Source organism: Ovis canadensis, chromosome 9 (genome assembly GCF_042477335.2).
Source record: "Ovis canadensis isolate MfBH-ARS-UI-01 breed Bighorn chromosome 9, ARS-UI_OviCan_v2, whole genome shotgun sequence".
Lineage (NCBI taxonomy): Eukaryota > Metazoa > Chordata > Mammalia > Artiodactyla > Bovidae > Ovis > Ovis canadensis.
In genome coordinates this window covers 31,091,181-31,110,601 of record NC_091253.1, presented here as the reverse complement: position 1 = coordinate 31,110,601, position 19,421 = coordinate 31,091,181, and the positions used below count along the sequence as shown (strand labels likewise).

General features: G+C 49.3%; 1 protein-coding gene across 16 annotated transcripts in view; it reads right to left on the bottom strand.

Moving 5' to 3' along the window:
- The window catches only part of ST3GAL1 (ST3 beta-galactoside alpha-2,3-sialyltransferase 1), a 92,709-nt gene that overhangs the window by 69,518 nt on the left and 3,770 nt on the right, over positions 1 to 19,421 (bottom strand). For 10 of the 16 annotated variants that reach the window (XR_011258959.1, XR_011258962.1, XR_011258957.1 and 7 more), the window contains exon 2: positions 3,170 to 3,321. The exons of 4 other annotated variants lie outside the window; for them this stretch is intronic. Coding sequence is in view for 1 of the 12 variants with exons in the window: in XM_069599817.1 (XP_069455918.1) it covers positions 3,230 to 3,321 (92 nt within the window). In the remaining 11 variants the exon portion in view is untranslated. Of the gene's footprint in view, positions 1 to 2,562; positions 3,322 to 19,421 lie in introns of those variants that run through there. 2 more of the 16 variants (XR_011258960.1, XM_069599817.1) reach the window with 2 other exon arrangements.

Here is a 19,421-nt window from a genome sequence, read left to right as displayed (position 1 = left end):
CTTAAACATCTCAGAGTCACCTTCCTGGGCCACCATGTCTACCCTGGGATCCTCCCAGGGCCCCCTCTGCCTGCCCCCAGCCCTGCCACTCACAGATCCATTTCTTCCTGCTCAAGGCCAGTCTCCTGCCTTCTCCCCCCACCCCACAACCCCCTCCCCCCCGCCCCTGTTTGCCAGCACATGGACTCTCTGGGTCTCTGTCTGACTAGAACAGGGCCTGGTGCATCAAGAGATCGGAGAGCTCTCTGACTCAGCTCTGATTTGCCTGAAGCACAGGTAAAACCAGCACGGATCCACTGCACATGCTGCATATATTCTGCTGAGAGCTGGGAACACAAATGTATTTACCTTAAGGCCTCTGTGCTTAAGCAGCTCCCTCCCAGGAAACCCCAGTGTGAGAGGAAATGCCCGCTCCCCAGAGAGGCCCAGTTCTGTAATCACACCTTCAACCAGATCAAGGTCTCTGCAGGCCCAGGACAGCAGCCACACCCCACCCCCCAGGAAGCACACAGGCACACCGCAATCACACACGGATGCACATTTCCACCACGTGCATCGTCGCACGTCCTGTTACACGCGACATGGCTCTATCAGTGACGTGGTCATAAGCACAGCTCCAGGGGTGTGAAGCGAAGGAGACAGTGTCCACCAGCATCGTTTGGCTTTCTTGCTGCTGTGAGGGCCTGAGATCCCCTGATCCACGGGGACAAACGCTCCCCCACCTTCTGCTCTGTTTCTTCCTTCTGAGACTGTTCTGTCTCCCAGGGCCATCTGATCAAATGTCAGCCTGCAGACAGGCACTCTCAGCAAGCATGCCACATTCGCTGGCTGCGCCACGTGCACAAGCTAAGGAAATTTTCAGAATCTTGCTTCCTCCTCTGAACTTGGGCCACTGGGATTTTGCGAGCAGTAATGGCCAGGCAGAGGTCTGGACAGGATCTGATCCATAGTTTAGTAAATGTGGTGAGTGGTGTTGCTGACAGCAGGGGCGGGGTGACTCTAGCAGTTAGATGTGCATCAAGAACATTCTGGCATCATCAGTGTGCACGTAAGGTGGTTTTAACACAGAGATAGGTTGAGTTAGAAATGGGCTTCTCAGGTGGTGCAGCAGTAAATAATCCATCTGCCAAAGCAGGATACACAGGTTTGATCCCTGGGTTGGGAAGATCCCCTGCAGGAGGGCAAGGCAACCCACTCCAGTATTCTTACCTGGAAAATCCCATGGACAGAGGAGTCTGGCAGGCTGCAGTCCATAGAGTCATAGAGTTGGACATGACCAAGCGACTGAGCACACACCCACACGTGTGAGTTAGAAATAATCTAGATGGTGTGTATATGTACATATAGAAACACGTGTATATGATGTGAGTGGATGTATATGTGAGGATGTATGCATATGTCTAAGAACATGGATGTGTGTATAGCCATGCACACACACACACACACACACACACACCCCACACACATTTCACATTGCCCAGCTCCATCTGCCCAGAGGGCCTGGGAGCAATGCTACCCTAGGAATAAAGGACACGCCTTGTCACCAGATGGCACTTCTAAATAACATCCTGCACTGAAAAGCACCAGGATTCCTTGAAAAATGCTAACTCTCAGGCTGGGCAGAGGAAGCACAAAATGAGGCTAGAATATTGTGTCTCACCAACAAGTAAGAAAGTGTTCAGAAACCAACAGAGAGATGTTAAAAAGATGCTGCAGCCATCCCTCACTGGATACATTTGGGACAACTTTAAAATATCAAAAGAATGATATTTATAATGATGATGATAACAAAGGATTAAAATTTATTAAGTACAGTTAAAATCTGCCAGTTCATAACCTGCATAAAGAAGGAAAGGAAGGAGGAATGTTCTTTTCTATGCTGGAAAACCAACTAACAAATGAAAAATAAACAATGAGATGAGAAAAATCGCTATTTGGTAACCATGCTGATAATAAACTGACGCAGGCAAGAACCATCAATAGATGCTAAAGCTCACGTGGCAGGTTAAGGAGTAAAAGGATATTTACAGAGTCTTATAGACGCTCCCGGGAAGATACTTGATAATTACAAAAATGAAATGGTAACTTCACATGGAGACACCTCACAGAGGCCACCTCAACCAGGTGACAAATCAACGTCACCAGCTCTGAGATAGACCAACATCATCCTCCTAACAGGAGGCACTGAGGACCCAGCATCAGTTCCGTGAGATTCCTGGCAAGAGCCCACGGTCTCAATCGAATCACAAGGACACATCAGACAAACACAAACTGAGGGATATTCTGGAAAATAATTGGCTTGGATGTGTCAAAAAAGGTCAGTGTTGTGAAATACAAATCAATGTTAGCAGCAAATCAATGCTAAGCTTCTGACTCAGCTGTACGATGTTTATAATAACGCTGTGATTTCAGGAATATATAAAATGCTAACACTGGAGAAATCTGGGTAAAGGGTACCCATGATTTTCTGACTATTCTTGCAGCTTACCTGTAAATTTGCAATTATATAAAAATGAACTAACTGAAAAAAAAACCATTTTTAATTGAAAAGAATGCTCTGGGTTTAACTTTAATTTTCATTTATTAAAATTTCAATAGCCACAGATGGAGTGGATGTATGTGGACAGCTCAGTTCTAGACCAGGGACCAACACATTTTTTTTTTTTTTTTGTCTTAAGGACCGGTCTGTAAATATTTCAGCCTTTGGGGCCACACTTTCTCTGTCGCAATGGTTGCTGTGGTGTGACATACCACAGATAGCCCTGATGAATGAGCATGGCTGAGTGCCAATAAAACTTTATTTGTAAAACATGACCAGGAGGGACTTGTCCTGTGGGTCACAGGGTTTGCTGGCTGAGTGCTCACCCCAGGACACACCAGAGACTGTCACTGCAGCGCTTCTTTGGGATGACAGGCACTTATCATAGAAGGATCTCCCAGTTTTCAGGAAAGCACAAAGACCTCTAAAAAACAGAGAGGTTGCTTGATACTCTAAGAGGCTCACGTTTCTCCTTGAGGGAGAAAGCCCTCCCTCTTTATGGAATATCCAAGTTGCAAAGAGATCAAGAAACAGGCGCAATCTCCCCCACCTCCACCTTCTCCCCACAACCTGATGTAATCCACAGAAGAAACAGGAAAGAGTTTCTCACTGGTGTTAGTCAGTTATTACCTCAGTGGGCTGAGGGAGAGTCCATCTCTGCTCTTCAGACGACTGTCCTGGACACAAAGCTCAGAGTGTCTGCTCACCACAGCCACTGGAGATGCTAATCACTTCTACTGGCATTTCCACATCAGAAAGGTTGAATCTGAAACCAGTACCAGCTGGAAGTGAAGACGATAAAAGTTTGTCAGCTTTGACATTTCACTCACTGCCTTTTGGAGATGACTCAACATAATTAAAAGGCATTCACCCACTTCCCCATTCACCCAGCCAATGATTTATACATCAAATATTTTGTAGATAAACCCCTATTCTGCTCCATGCTCAGAGTCAAGTCCCAGAGACAGAAAGGTGAGTATAGTTCATACCCCTCCAGGAGCTCAGCCTGGCAGAGGAAACAAATAGACAGTCCTGGGCAGTATGATATGAGGGTGTGGATGGTATCTGGGGAAGAAACAGCCAACTCAGTCTGAAAGACAAATCTGAAGAGGAGATGGTATTTTTAGGTGTCCCTTGATCAGGGTACAAGCAAGATGCTGTTTGGCAAAAGAAAAGCCTTGGGGGAAAATGTCTTTCAGGACAAAGATAAAGAAATAGGTAGGATGTGAAGGCGAAAATTGTGAGATCAAAATTAGGATAAACCAGGCTGAGGCTGGACAGGAAAGGGCTGTCGAAGACCTCGTCTGAGAACAGGAACAGAGACCCTCAGTTGAGTCCTTTCTGTGTGCCGAGCACTGCAATGTGCAGACCATGGGTTTTCTTAGCTGACACTCTCTTGAAATCCAAGGTGCCCAGACTGATTATTCCCACAACACGGATGGGCAGCTGAAGCTTGGAGAGCTGCCATGAGTGGAGCTGCCCGGCATGACGAAAGCAGTCAGCGGCAGAGAGGAGAGTGTGACCGGACACACCCATCCTGTCTGCTTCCAAAGCCTTCATCTCAGCCACTGCGAGAGAGAGGATTTCGGTGAAGGTCCCCTATTACTCACATCACCTTGCAGCATCCCCTCTGTGGTGGGGCTTTGCACCTCTCTCACCGCAAAGTGAAAACCGTTTCTCCACTCTTGGAGTCTGAACTTGGCCATGTGGCTTGCTTTTGAACAATAAGCCAATGATAACAAACTTGACACAAAGAAAGGCTTAAGAATGGTTAAGTGGAGGACTTCCTCTCGCTTGCCGCTGGGAATCATTCTGCAGTCACAAGAGCACACCTGAGCTAGCCCCTGGAGGATGAAAACCAACCAACATGGGGAAAAGCTTCAGCCCTCCCAGCTGAGCCCCTAGGCTTGCAAGTGAGACTATTACAGGCAGTTGAGCACCAGCCAAGTCGACCAGTCCAAAAGAAACACCTAGTCTACATACCCACAGCATCAGGAAAAATAAGAAATGTTTATTGTTGAAGGTGCTAAGGTTCGAGACTGTTTGTTATGCAGAGAAACCTAGCTGATACAACCACCAAGTTATCCTCACACTGCTGGCAGTGAGACCACATGATTTTTATGTCAGAAAGAAAAGTCAGCCTGTGCTGTCCAGTTCAGCCTGACTGTCAAGAGACGATGAGGGCCAGGGATAAGGCTGGGCTGTGGGCAAGACGAGGAGAAGATTCAGGAACTATTTTACACAAGAAATCAACAGGATTTAGAGATCAACTGACTCCAGATTTGTCTACAGGCATCTGGTGTTGATGATAAACAGACTCTATTTGGAGGTCCCGATGTAGGCGGGATGTTTATACAGAAGAAACACAAAGTGGCCAGAGCAGCTAGGGGAAGTTCTGGGAATGAAACTTTTTTTCCAGCCCCAGTTTTCTGGAAGAATGAAGGCGGAGGCTCACTGCCCCCAGCCACCAGATGGTGTCTGCCACCTCCTCCAATGCCAGAGGGGTCCTTGTACACTGCAGCTCACACCTTCCTCCCTCCCATTAATGACTCACACCATCCCCACCCACACTCTGCTCACCCTTCGGGTCTCAGTGTCAGCGCACTTCGCAGGGACATCTCTTTCAACAGGACAGACAAAGCCAGGCACTGCCATGACACATTCCCAGATTTCCCTGCGCTCCTGCAGAGCATCGGTCACAGCCCAGTAATTCCACGAGGCAAGAGTGAGGCAACTGTCCTAGACGCCACTCTACAAGCCACCACCCAGCTCCCCCCCGCCGGGAGAAACTCAATTACTATCTCCTGAGTCAGAGAATGAGCAAAGCAATTCATGCACCACACTTCCAAGATGTTTGCTTTGACACCATGCTGTCCTTAATCTGAAATGGGCTAGGGAACCTTACAGGGACTCCATGGTTTCCTGTGCTGAGCTTCCCTGGTTCATTCTATTGTTTAACAAGAATTTACTAAGAGCAAGCCATCACCACAATTCTATCGCCCATTGTTCTCATGGGACTGAAGCCCTTAGGGGTGGTGGAAAGGACAGCACTTTACTGACTTTACCTATCACTAGATTTCCCCACGCCCACTGGACACTGTATGGGTAAAATGGGCACTTGCAGGGAGGGGGCACTCAGTAATGGCTATAGAATAAATGAGTGAGTGAGTATCACTATCCACAACAGCCAAGACATGGAAGCAACCTAACCATCCATCAACAGATGAATGGACAAAGAAGATGTTTTATATATATATAAAACAGAATATGTAGCTGTATATATATATATATATATATATATATATATATATATATATATATATATAAAACAGAATACTGCTCAGCCCTAAAGAAAAGAATGAAATAAAGCCATATCAACATAGCTGGACCTAGAGATTCTCATACCAAGTGAAAGTAAGTCAGACAGAGATAAATATCACATATTAGTTATATGTGGAATCTTAAAAAAAATGAACTTATTTACAAAACAGAAATAGACTAACAAACATAGAAAACAAATTTACGTTTACCAAAGGGGAAAGGGGGGACAGACAAATTAGGAGTTTGATATTAAAATATACACACTTCTGCATGTAAAATAGATAACCAACAAGGAGCTATTGTATAGCACAGGGAATGATACGCAATATCTCGGCAACTGCATTGGATTTCCAACCCCAACCAGCAAGCCTGCAACCATGAGGCCTTTAAAAACTGGATCTGTGCCCCCCAAGCATCACCCACCTTCCAGAGCCTGGGGTTCTCAGCTGCTCTACCAGGACCCAAGGCACTGATCACACAGAGAAGGAGAGGACCCCACTTCCTAACCTGCTGGCCCAGGAGCAGCAGCCTCATCAGCTACTTCGACTCTCCCTGATTTCTGATTTTAACTGATCTTTAACACCTCCTCTTGTTTTGAATAACTGTATGTATGCTTATTTTTGGCTTTGCTGAGTCTTCGTGGGTGCGCAGGGTTTTCTCTAGTCCTGGTGGGCGGGGGCTACTCCCGAGTTGCAGCGCACAAGCTTTTTGCGGCAGCGGCTTCTCCTGTTGCAGAGCGCGGGCTCTGGGGCTCACAGGCTTTAACTGCTGGGGCTCACGGGCTTAGCTGCTCTGTGGCATGTGGGATCTTCCCAGATCAGGGATTGAACCCGTGTCTCCTGCATTGGCAGGCGGATTCTTTACCACTGGGCTGCCAGGGAAGCCCTAAAAATCTCTTCTAAAATGCCACATCACAACTTTCTTCCCTATGCCCTCCTGCCCTGCATCTTCTTATATTCCTCCTGCTTTCCCAAGGCTTCCACTAACTCGATTCTTGAAAATGGTGAAATGTGTTCATACACAGGGACTACACAGGAAGACGGATCAGATGTAATCCTCATTTTTGGAAAGGGTGCAGAAACGCTCATGTGACTCTCCCAGGCACAAATGAAGAAACTGAGGCCTGGAGAGGTGGGCCCATGGATCACACGGCTGAGAACAGGGCTATGGGAACATGGGCCAAAGGCTTCTGATTCCAGGCTCAGGGTTTGCCCCCTCATTTCTCTCCATCCAACTGGCAGCAACCAGCTACCAACCGGGTCCTTAATGGTAAACTGCTGGACTTAAACCAGGAGACCTGAGGCAAGAAAAATGCCCACAAATTCCAGCTGGTGCACAGATTAGGACAAATTCCAGTCAAACGAATCAGCGAGTTCTCACTTCTCCTAATCTGGATTCATAAATCATACCTTCTTTGCCCCTGTTAGTGCATCTACCACCTGAAATTCCTTTCTTCTGTGCAATAGAATGCAATAAATCTTATAAGAGAGCGTGTTCTCCAATTCTGTTTCTTCTTAGGATAGAGCAGGGAACAGGATATGAAACTCTCCATCACACCTGGAGTATAGCAGTTTGCTTAATAAAGCATAGCCTTTCTCCTCGAAGTAAAAAAAAAAAAAAGATCATCTGAATAATTATTAACACTGGGCCTAGGTGAAAAAAATACTGCTGTGCTTTTAAATTACAGGAATCTTTTCTCAGAGGCCCATGGTCATATCATGTTCCAAAACAGTGTGGCTGGCTGCTAGGTATGCCAAGCAGAGGAGGCCAGCCACACAAAGTCTAGCTGTGTGAGTTTAGAAAAACAGCCTTTCTCTGAGTCACAGTTTACTTACTAGTAAAATGGAAACTGAACCTCCCTCAATGCTTCACAGGGCTGTGCTGCAAAGCAAGAGAATAAGAAACAATATGAATTTGCTTTAATAAAAATTATAAGGTAAGACTAGCAGTAGTGATAGTAGCAGGTACCATTTTTAACTGTTTGTGAAGATTTTGCCAAACTAAGCCCTTTGAACTCAAAAGTTCGGTGGCTCCTCATAATGGTCCTGTGATGTGTGCAGTATTATTATCTGCAGTCACTGTGTAGGTAAGTGGAGGCTTGCAGAGATGAAGTAACTTGCTCATGGTCATAGCAAAGAGTGGAGCCTGAATGATAAACTGATTTCTAGGTGGACTCCATTTAAGACCAGGACTAACACAGCTCCCTTCAATCAGCGCTTACTGAGCTTCTTCTATGCTGTGCAAGCACTCTGCTCTGCCCTGATGGGGACGGCAGTACACTTGGGGGCTCTCCCACTGTGGGGAAGAGGACTCGGGCAGACAGTAAGAACCACCTCACTCTGTACCCAGTGAGAGAGGGCACGGGTTAACTGCATGGTTTCTTAATCTGAATTCCTGACCAGCATTCAATGGTCATGGAGGACGAGAAAAAGAACTGAGACTGGCTAGATCAGCTTGCAATGGGAACAGATGACGCAGAAGAGCAAGGGTAAATGGTGAGATGCCCTAGAAAAGCCTGGTGTAAGTGCTAGAATGTCCAGAGCAAGACTGAAAGTGGGGTATGAAGGCAGAAATTCTGAGTGTGCAAACCAGAGATGACGGAGCTAACTAATACTGAGAGCGAAAGGAAGCTGAGTTCAGCAGCTTGGCCCTCTCCAGGGTTTCACTGCACCTCCCCCGTCTTGGTGTGTGGGCTGAAGAAGCCAGTCAGAACTCGGGCAAGAAGCAGGTATGTTCACCAGGCTGGGAAAGCTAGCATGCACCCTCCCTCTCTGAAAGGGTTCCACATGCTGGAGTCCTGAGAAGGAGTGGATTTCTGAAGCCGGTGCCTGACTGCTGAGTTCTGGCTGCTCTGCCAAGGGAGATGTTATTATAACAACAGCTACCACGGGATGCATCTGGACAGCAAGGCCAGAACCACAGTCACATTCCACGTGTGTGATTTCATTCAACCTGTGCGGCCAGCCTCTTGAGGGTGGTAGTCTTATCCCCCACTTCACGGATGTGGAAACTGAGGCTCTGAGAGAGTTAGGTATCTGCCCACAGCCATACAGTTAGAAATCAGCAGAGATGTGATTCAGAGCCAGGGCTGTCTTGAGCCCTAGGTTTCCTCTTCACCCTCCAGCCTGGCTGGGCTCCAGAAGGGTGTCCTCCTGCACCTCAAATCCCACAGGTCTGGGATGGGAGGGACAGCATGGTCCCTTGGTTTGTCCAGTTGCCATGCTCTCTGTGGTCATCCATGGCCCTCCAGTTATGGCTTTCGCTTTCTAATTTCTCAGCATCTGAGTACAATCAGCTCTTGAACCTCAAAGAGATAAAGTCACCACTTTTCACACTGGAGCAACGCAAACACTCCCACGTGGACTACCCAGGAGCTGCTCAGGCCTCTGCCTCCCACCCACTGCAAACCTCAGTCTGCTGGTTCACCTAAAATGTGGGTCTGCCTAAATCTCTTTCTGCTCACAGGAAAAGACACCTTGATCACGGCTGGAAGAGGGCAGAGCGGTTAGGAGCACCAAGCGGGTGCCTTCAAGTTTTCCTCTCTTTCTCCTTCTACTGATCACATGGCTGGGGAGATGTCCTTGGCTCCAAGTGTGGGTCCCACTCCAGGGCCCCCCATGCCCTGGCTCTCCCATCTTCCAGCCTGAAGACCGTCTGTTCTCTGGGCCTTTCCCACACTGCCTGATTTATCTCAACTCCCAGCCAGAAAGATGGGTAGTAGTGTCCCCAGAGTACCGGTGGGGAGACTGAGGCTCAGGCATGGTAGGCACTTGCCCCACACTCCACAGCTAACAAACAGTGGACCTGTTCTCTCCCCCAACCCCAACCCCAGCCTTCACTGACCTCTCTGCCCCCGATGGTTTCCAGGGCAGGAGATGCCCTTGTGGACTTTCTTGTTGGGTACCCTGATTTTGCCTCAAGAGGAAGGAGACGGGAGGCTGGGCAGCCCCCCCGGGGCCTGGTGGGCACTGCTTTGTGTCTGTCAGAACTGGGAGAAGTCGTGACATAGGCACGTGTTTGTTTTCTCGGCAACCACGGCCAAATGAAGGAGGCTGAACTATGTACTTTGGGGCAAGACAGTGGATGAGGGGAAAGAAAGAAGGAAGAAAAAGAAAGGAGAGTGAGAGAGAGGCAGGGAAAAAAAAAACAATGCTGACCGTGAAAACCTTGGGCTGGAGGACATGCTGGCATCACTCAGCGTCTGTCCTGTCCATGGCGAATGTGACCGAGTGCCACCACTGGGTGTCCTATTTATAGTCCTCTGAAGTATCATTTGGTGAAGGGGGGGGCTTCATTCTTTTCGGCCTCTTATCTGATTCCTGGATTTCCCTGGTAGCTCAGCTGGTAAAAAATCTGCCTGCAATACTGGAGACCCCAGTTCAATTCCTGGGTCAGGCAGATCTGCTGGAGAAGGGATAGGCTACCCACTCCAGTATTCTTGGGCTTCCCTGGTGGCTCAGCTGGTAAAGAATCTGCCCGCAATGCGGGAGACCTGGGTTCGATCCCAGGGTTGGGAAGATCCCCTGGAGAAGGGAACGGCTACCCACTCCAGTATTCTAGCCTGGAGAATTTCATGGACTGTGTAGTCCATGGGGTTGCAAAGAGTCAGACATGACTGAGCGACTTTCACTCACTATCTGATTCTCAGAACAACTGAAGGGAAGTGGAAGGAAGCTGCTGTCACATGGGGGTGGATGGGACACGTGGAGCTGTGCTGGCAGGGGACCAGTCCCCACCTAGAGGGCCTGAGGTCAAGCGGCCCACTTCCACGAGCCTCGGTGTTCTCAACTGTCAAAATACTGATAACAAGAAGGACCGAAAAGCCCTGTTTAGAATGTTAAATGAGTGCAGAGTGTCCAGAAGTGGTATTTCCTGGGAACGGGACTTAGGGAGGAGAGAAGGGCAGAATTCACAAAAACCGACACGGCCTTGCTCAGAGGGAGGTCTCAGGGAGACTGGGGGTCAGGAGGGAGGTCTAGGAGACTGGGGAGAAAACACGATGGGGATCACTAGAGGAGAAGGCCTGCCCAGTGGGGTTACCTAGGAGCCCTTGGCACCCGGGTCAGTGCCTGCTGCCGCGTCCCATGCTCTGCACATTGGAAGCTCGCCTCCAGGACACCTCGAGGTGCCCAAGTCAGCTGTGACAGCCTTGAACTCAGGGCTGGTTTCTCACTCTGGCTCCGCCTGCTAATGAGGAATCATATGGGTCAGGCCTCCACCTGAAATCTCAGTGGTGAAATACAGGGCAGGGAGCATCTAAAATGTCATGTCTGAAGCTTCAGGAGGACCCTCTCTACTACTAGTGTCCAGGAGCCACACCATAGCTTCTTAAGCCCAGAGAACTTTCCCAGCCTTAATTTCAGACAGCTCCAGAGACGCCCCACCCCCACCTTACCACCTCCTTCAGGAAGTCCTCCGTGGATGGAAGCCCTGTGTGAGGAGGAGCTCTCTAATCCACAGAGGTGTCCAGAAATCAGAGGGCCATCACTGGCAACATTCAAGCAGAGGACCGTTAACCTCTTGGTAGAGACGAAGTGAGGAAACAATTCAGGGGAAGCTGAGCAAGGCATTGCTTAACTCGAAAGCTGATGATGAGCACGGCGTGCACTCTGCAAGCACTTATAAAGCAGGCACTTGGCAGGGTCCTGTTCTAAACACCTTCCAAGTATTAACTCATCTAGTACCTACCAGGTGCTAGGTGCTATTATTATCCACAGTTTTAGAGATGAGGTGATGGAAGCACAGAGAGGTTATGAAACACACTGAAGGTCACACAGCAAGCCAGTGGCACAGCCGGTACTTCCACTGAATGAATCAATGAGTGACTCAGTCAATGAGTAATTGAAGTCTGGGAGTAGAGGAAGGTTGAACAAGGGCACGGCTAAGGATCTTTGCAAATGCTCAGATTTGACAGTTCTTCCTGACTTCATGCTCTTTAAAGGTACCACCTTTGTAACTTGTTATCATTCAATCAACTCACGCACAACACAACTTATGTTCTGAGAAAAAAAGAAGCCCCTTCACTCCATTCCAGAGGCAGGTTTCCAAGGACACAGGGGCATTTCGATACTCCAAACTGCCTCCAGGTCCATCACATCTTTTCTCCTTGTTTGGATGTTTGGCATTATAGAGATATTAGGGGAAACACACTGACTGAAGCCCCTCACCCTGGCCAGGCGTCATAGTAACCGTTCACGTGAGTTATTTTACCACTGGAGGTCGTGGTAAGGAACATGGAACTAATAAGCCACCACCAACAGGAAGAATTCGGGAAAGATCAAAAGGAGACTCCACGTGTCCTTCCATCTCCCAGAAGCCTTCTTGCCAGCATCCATGTTTGCTGAGCTATGCGTGCACCACCAGGAAGGACTCTGAGTCAGAGTGATTGGCCGAAGACAACCCGGAAACTAACCGCATGACTATAAAACCCCGGACTGTGAGCCTCGTGTCAGAGCAGTTCTCCTGGGTCCCCTTACCCTGCTGCTCTCCACGCAGGTACCCCTTTCCAATAAAGTTTCTTGCTCTGCGTGTCTCCTTGGCACCTGTGTCTCCTCAGACAATTCATTTCCAAGCGTTAGACAAGAGCCCACTCTCGGGCCCTGAAAGGGCCCCCGCCCCCACTTTCTGCAGCGAGGACATCAGTTTAATTTCTATAATCCTATAGTTCACGATGGATTTTTGCGTAGCTCGGTTTGTTTCCTGTCATAGATTACAGACAGAAAATAGAAGCGGCCCTTATGCTGGAACCGATTTTTCAAACCATTCTGAGAGGTGTGTTTTCCATTTGAAATTACCCTTAGGCGGTGGTGCACAGCCTCACTATCTTCTAACCTCTCCTTTTCATTTTAATTTCCTTTCTTCACCAAGAATATGCTTCAGAAACAATGAGGAATACCCCCCACTAAGACATTCTTGTTGGTGGCAGCTAACGTTTCAAAGCAACAGTTTTGATCCATCAAACTCTCCACCAGGTGGTAGGATTAACGGTGTTTTCAAGGAAGAAGAACAGCACACACTTTCTCCATTGTGAAGGTGTTATTAGTGTGAAGTAAGGCAGGAAGAGACAAACAAACACCGTATGTGAATGCATCTATATGGAATCTAGGAAAATGGTGCTGATGAACCTATTCGCAGGGCAGGAATGGAGACGCAGACGTGGAGAACACACTTGTGGACACAGCAAGGGGACGCAGACAGTGGGACAAGTGGAGAAAGTAGCATCAGCATAGACACACTGTCATGTGTAAAGTGGACAGCTGGGGAGAGCCCAGCCTGGCCCCCTGTGATGACCTAGAGGGGCGGGGTGCAGGCAGGGGAGGGAGGCTCCAGAGGGAGGGGCTATATGTATGATTATGGTTGATTTGTGTTGTTGTGCGGCAGAAACCAACACAACATTGTAAAAATTAAAAAAATAAATATATAAAAAGGGGACACTTCTAGCGTCACAACAACAACATTTACGGTTCATTTTTCTTGCAGCAGACTGCCCGAGAGACACCTGTCTAGGAACCTGGTTAGGTCTACATGCCTGGTGACAAACTTTATACCAAGCTTTCCTGCCCAGTCCTTCTTCAACCCCTGGGCACTGTGTGGGCTCTCTGAATTCAGTTTGTGTGGACGAGCCAAAGGATGAGAGCTTGCAGTCAGCAATGCTGGGATCCACGGGGAAGATCAGAGACTCCAACCAGACTGCGGGTGTGCTAAGTGACTTCGGTCGTGTCCGACTCTTCCCACCAGGCTCCGAAGTCCATGGGATTCTCCAGGGGATCTTCCTGACCCAGGGATCAAACCCACATCTCTTGTGTGTCCTGCATTGGCAGGCGGTTCTTTACCACTAGCACCACCTGGGAAGCCCACTCATGCCATGTCGCGTTCAGCCGCCAAGTCGTGTCTGACTCTTTGCGACCCCATGGACTGCAGCACGCCAGGCTTCCCTGTCCTTCACTGTCTCCCGGAGTTTGCTCAAATTCATGCCCATCAAGTCAGTGATGCCATCCAACCATCTTATCCTCTGTTGTCCCCGTCTGCTCCTGCCTTCAATCTTTCCCAGCATCGGGGTCTTTTCCAAAGAGTTGGTTCTTCACATCAGGAGGCCAAAGTATCAGGAGGCCATTTAGGAGGCCACCCTCTAAAACGTGCAGGCAAGCTTCCCTGTTCCCAGACCGTCTGCAGGCATCTTCTCCCCTTATCGCCTTTCTTCTAAACTCTGTTCACGTTACTGTTCAATGACTTTGACGCTATGCACTCGCTAGCTGACTCTCTCTCCTGGGAGAAAAGTATTTATGGGCAAAATAACTAAACAGTAGGGAAATTATCTAGCCACATGCCTGAGTGGGTGGTTGAGAGCTCCTTTCTGGAGGTTCCACTGTCATCTACCTACCTGAGTCTCACCAGCAGACCCTGCTTGGACAACCCCTCCCTTAAGGCTTCCCTTGGGATGGCGCTCTCTGGCTTCCTGCTAACACTAAAGCTGGTTCTCGGCCTAGTCTGTTTCTGCTCCAGTGGATTCATACACTCTTTGCATGATCTGTGAACGGCAGTTGTGGTTGTTATGTGGTGTTGTGTTACAAAGTGCTGTGTCATATTGTGTTGTCACGAAGTTTTGTTCCTTAAGTTGACTGTAAGATCTAATAAGGATGCTGAGATCCAACTTAGGGGATTTTCTGCCATTGTTCTCAGACTTAGCCGAGCGGAGAGAGGGAGCAGGCGTTGAGGTGGAGACAGCAAAGGCCGGGATGCAGGGAGGTGACACCACCAAGGCTGGAGGTCATTTCCACGAGCCTGGTCACCCGTCTGACCTTCAGCTTCCTCATCTGTACAGCTCAAGGTGGAAAGAGTGAAGGTGGGGGTTCCAGAGGGTGAGCAGAGGAAAATATGTGATGGGGATTCAAGGTGGCTGGATGCGTGGGCTTATTATTCCTTGGCCCACCTATAGGAGTCACCTATTTTCCCATGAGGGTAGTCCAGGCACACGGAAGATCTGGGCGAGAGCAAGACTGTGTGACCTTGAGTAAGTCACTACATCCATAAAATGGGGAGGACCCGTGTCACAGTGAAGCACACAGAGGGGACGGACTGAGGTCCATGCAAGGTAGGAGCTGCAGATGTTGGTGTGCAGAGGTGGGCATTTCAGAGAGCGTTTGCTTTCAGAACACTGGGAGCTCTCTGAGCTAGACCAGGGTCGGGAGAGAGAATGCAGCTCTTCATGATTTGGCCAAATTCAGGGGATTTATTTTGGGCTCCAGTCTGGTCTTCCAAGGAAAAAGGTTTTTTGAAGGGTTGTTTTTTTTTCCATTTTCTTTTCTTTCTACTGAGCCTTTTATTTCTGAAAAGGTAAATGCCCAATTAGAAGGATTTTCATCTTTCATGCAGAGTTGTCTTAGGCTTTTTGAACATGAAACGATCTTTTGGAGTCATTCCACCCTCTCAGAGAAGTAGCCAGGTTTGCTTTGGTTGTGTTTTTCAGTTGGGTTTTTCTCAAGAGCTTTCTGCTAAGTAAATATGCATGAAGGGAATTTTTAGCCACTCCGGTCTGTTGGTTCTATGTGGATTCAAATGGATGAATATTTAATGTAGCACAATCTATTACAATGATATCGATATTGGTTTGATTTTTTTTAAGGTATCTAGCGAAATTCAGAGAATGTATTTTCTTTGTACACCCAAACAGGGACTTTCCAAAAGTCATTTGCAACTTCTTCTTTTTTTTTTTTTTTTCCTGCCACATAATTTGGAACTAATGTTTTCTTCTTAACTCTGAATGACTATAAATAATTTTTAGTTTGTACTTTATAATCTTGTATGGGTTCCAGAATCAGGCCTAGTTAGATAGCTTTTATGTATCTTAGAGGAGAAAAAATATATATGTATACATACACATAGAAGCAGATGAAATGGTCCAAACATCCTCAGGTGTTTTTGGAAGGGAAAGAATCTTTAAGAATATTTAAATAGTATTCCTTGAATATTGAATAGGTTAAAAGGACACGATGGCACACAACCCACTTCTATACCAACAGGTCTGGGTCTAGACCTTTTCAGGAAAAAAAGCCAGGGTTTGTTGAGAGACTCTCATTTATCTTTCACATCAACTATCCAGAGTATCAGGGCTTCCCAGGTGGCACAGCGGTAAGGAATCTATCTGCCAAGTAGGAGACACGGCAGACTCAGGTTCAGTCCCTGGGCTGGAAAGATCCCCTGGAGGAGGAAATGGCAACCCACTCCAGTATTCTTGCCTGGGGAATCCTATGGACAGAGGAGCCTGGCGGGCTACAGTCCATGCGTCTGCAGAGTCGGACATGACTGAGCGACTGAACAACAGTAACTACGCATTCAAGAAAATACCTTTGCTCTCCAGCAGTCTGACTTGTGCCTAAAGGAATTCCCCAAGGTGCTCCTGGGTTGTCTCCTCAATGAATCTTTCTGTGGGTCCCCCAAAGCAGAAGAATCCTTTCTTCTCTGTCAAAACCCTGCCTCAGCCCATGCACATTTCCACTCCAGTGCAAACCCCACCGGAGGGTAACCCTGCACGTCCGCATGTAGGGGACAAGGATCAACCACGTGTCCAGCACGTTGCATGGTGTCGGGGACACAATAAGTTCCTAATAAATGTTGGTTCAACCGAAATCAAAATAATCCAACAACAAAACTTAAAGAAATAAGAAAACCCTGTTTCTGATACCCAGCAGGACCCTGTGGGGCTCTTGGGCATAAAAGATGGACTTTGCCATGAGAGTCTGCTCCTCAAGGATCCAGGAGAAAGAGCAGGAGGCACACAGTAGGCATGAGGTGGGCGAGCCTTGTCTGTGATGCCAGGGAGGCCTAGAGGGTACTGAGGATGAAGCTGGAGGCAAAAGCTAATGATGGGGTGGGGGCTGCCTTCACAAGGAAAAGGCTCAAAGGGCCCCAAGGTGATGTCAGCAGAGCTCCGAGCCTCTCATTTCCCACAGTGAAACTGAGACCCTGAGCCTGAAACTGTCTGGGTGCCAAATGGTCAAGCCATTGCTCACTGGCCCTGAGGCCAGAACACAGGCTCTCGCTGGGGTCCGAGGCTGGGCTCCTGGAACCAAATTAGGGCGGGGCAGGGACACCTAGATCCTCTGCTCGGCCAAGGCGGGGGTGAGGTGGGGGCCAGTGCGGCAGGATCCAGAGGGTTCCAGAACCGGAAAAAGTGCATAGAAGCCTTACCCTAGAATAATTCTTAGTAACCAGGCCAGCTCTTTCACCCGCCCGTGATGGGTGTGCGCAGACATGCACGGAGGACTGGCTGGGAAGCTGTGCAAGGTTTTAAGTGGATTTTATTTTTTGCTTTCTTGGCTGTTTTTCGTGATGTGGGAGGGGACTTCAGGGGGAGGGTTAAGGTTTAGATACTATAAGGCAAAGCCTGTTCAGATACAAATCCTCTGAGTCAGCAACACACTCAGGCAAGGTTAACTGACCAGAAGATTAAGAGGCCCCTATGGGGCCTCTATGGGGCTCCCACGGGGCTGCAGACAGCTGGCCTCCAGCTGATGCTCCTGGGGTTGGCAGTGGAGAGAGGAGACAGACACCCACCTGCACAAAACCCTCCCCGCTAGGCCCACAGATGACCCAGCCCACCAACACTGGCACACGGAGAGCTCCAGACGGCCGGTGCTAGGACTTCAGGACCTTAGGTCTGGTGAGCCCAGCCCGTGCCTCCAAGTGGAAACAGTCCTGAGGTGAGCAGGAGGCCACTGCTGATAAGAGCCTGGAGGAGCAGAATGTGCACCCCCTAGAAAGAAATTCCTCTGCCCAACACTTTCTGTTTTTTTCTCTTTTTTTTATTCTAAGCCCAGTGTTCCAGGGGAGTGCTGGTCCTGCCACCAACGGAGGAGGGAAGTCAAGGCAAGACTCTGCTGGGGCCCAGGCCCTAGCCTTGCCGGGGAGGCAGACCTGGGGAGGCAGACCTGGAGAGCAAATGCAGGCCTTGCAAAACACAGGACGGCATATTCCCACCCACGTGGGATTCTTCAAAGCAGGGGACGGCTCCCCCCCTACTTATTCTGTTATTTATTCCACAAAATAAATTTTTCATAGGATGAAATTCCTTTCATGTCCAGACTTGAGGTCAAGGCATATGAATATATATACACAAAAATAGTGTGTAAACATATGTATGTATATATACTTATACACACACATTCACATAATTCATATAATATTTAGTCTAACATATTTGGAAGGTAATAGCCATGACCTCATTTTACCCCCCACTTGGCACAAGATCGGGACATGTTAAAGTGGGGGATTCGAGTTAGTCTCTTCAGCTACCCGCAGGATTGCAGAAAAAGGCCAGGCCATGTTTGGGGGCAGTAAGGAAGGTGCTAGAAGGTGCAGGCAGCAACACCTGGCACCGAGTCTCCAGCGCCCCTTCCCATCCCCGTAGCCAAGCGGCAGTTTCCATAGTGGTCGGCAGGGGGCAGTGCACTTTGCCTTTTCTGAACCTGAGGAACGCAGTCGCTCAGCTCCCCAGGGACACACACGGACACACACACACACACACACACACACGGACACACACACACACACACGGACACACACACACACACACACACAAACTGATGGCTGCGCCTGCATCTTCTAAGAATAGCGCATCTTTGAGCCCAGCGCACAGTAGGTGCGCAAAATACGTCTAGAAGTCAAAAGCTCTGGACAGGGCAGATGGATGCGAATTCAATAATAGTAAACGTGGGGAGAAAGAGGGAAGAGACACCGTGGCCTCCGCCAGCGCCTTCCCAGAAAGGGACCTTTTCACACCTTTCGCACCTACTGTGTGCCGGACGCGACAGCTGGACCACCCAGTCCCCAGCGGACCTCATTTTCCGAGCTGGCGAATACCGCTCGCCCAACACACACAGCCGCAGAGCGGGAGTGGGTGCTCACTGTCTCCCCGGGGAACCATCTCGGCGCAAATCCACGTGGCGTGGGATCCAGGAAGGGGATGGGCCGGGAGAGGCGAGGGGTTCCCGGAGGTGGGCACGTGAAAGCCAGGCGGATGCCCCATGCGGGGCCGCAGCCAGGAGGTCACTGCCCTCAGGGTCAAGGCTGTCTCCCTCTGCGGGACACGCAGAGCCCGCGAGACGCAGTGACCCGCCCAGCCCCCAGCCACGCGCACACTTCCGAGCGGACTCTCGTCCCCTCGTCCAGCGCCCCCACCGAGCTCCACGCTCTGTAGGCTCTGTCCGCGATCCTCGCGTACGAGGGAGGTGGGACTTGGGTCTCTGGCGGACAAGCAGAGCCCAAAAGATCCCAACACCCTTCCCGGGAGACCAGGCCACGGGATAGAGCTTAGGCGCCCTGGGGCATAACTGTGCCCCGCTAGGGAGCAGCCTCAGTACCCATCTCAAGTTCAGCCGCGCTGCCTCCCGCAAGGTCAAGCTCAAACACACTCTCGCTTAGTGAAAGAAGGAGCTCAAAGTTGCGCCACCGTCCCGATTTCGAACAAGGCTGTGCCCCCATCTGGGCACTCTGCCCCAATGGCACTGCTGCCCGCTCCCGCGCCCCCCGGCGGAGCTGCTCCTGCCCCGCCGCGCAGGTCACA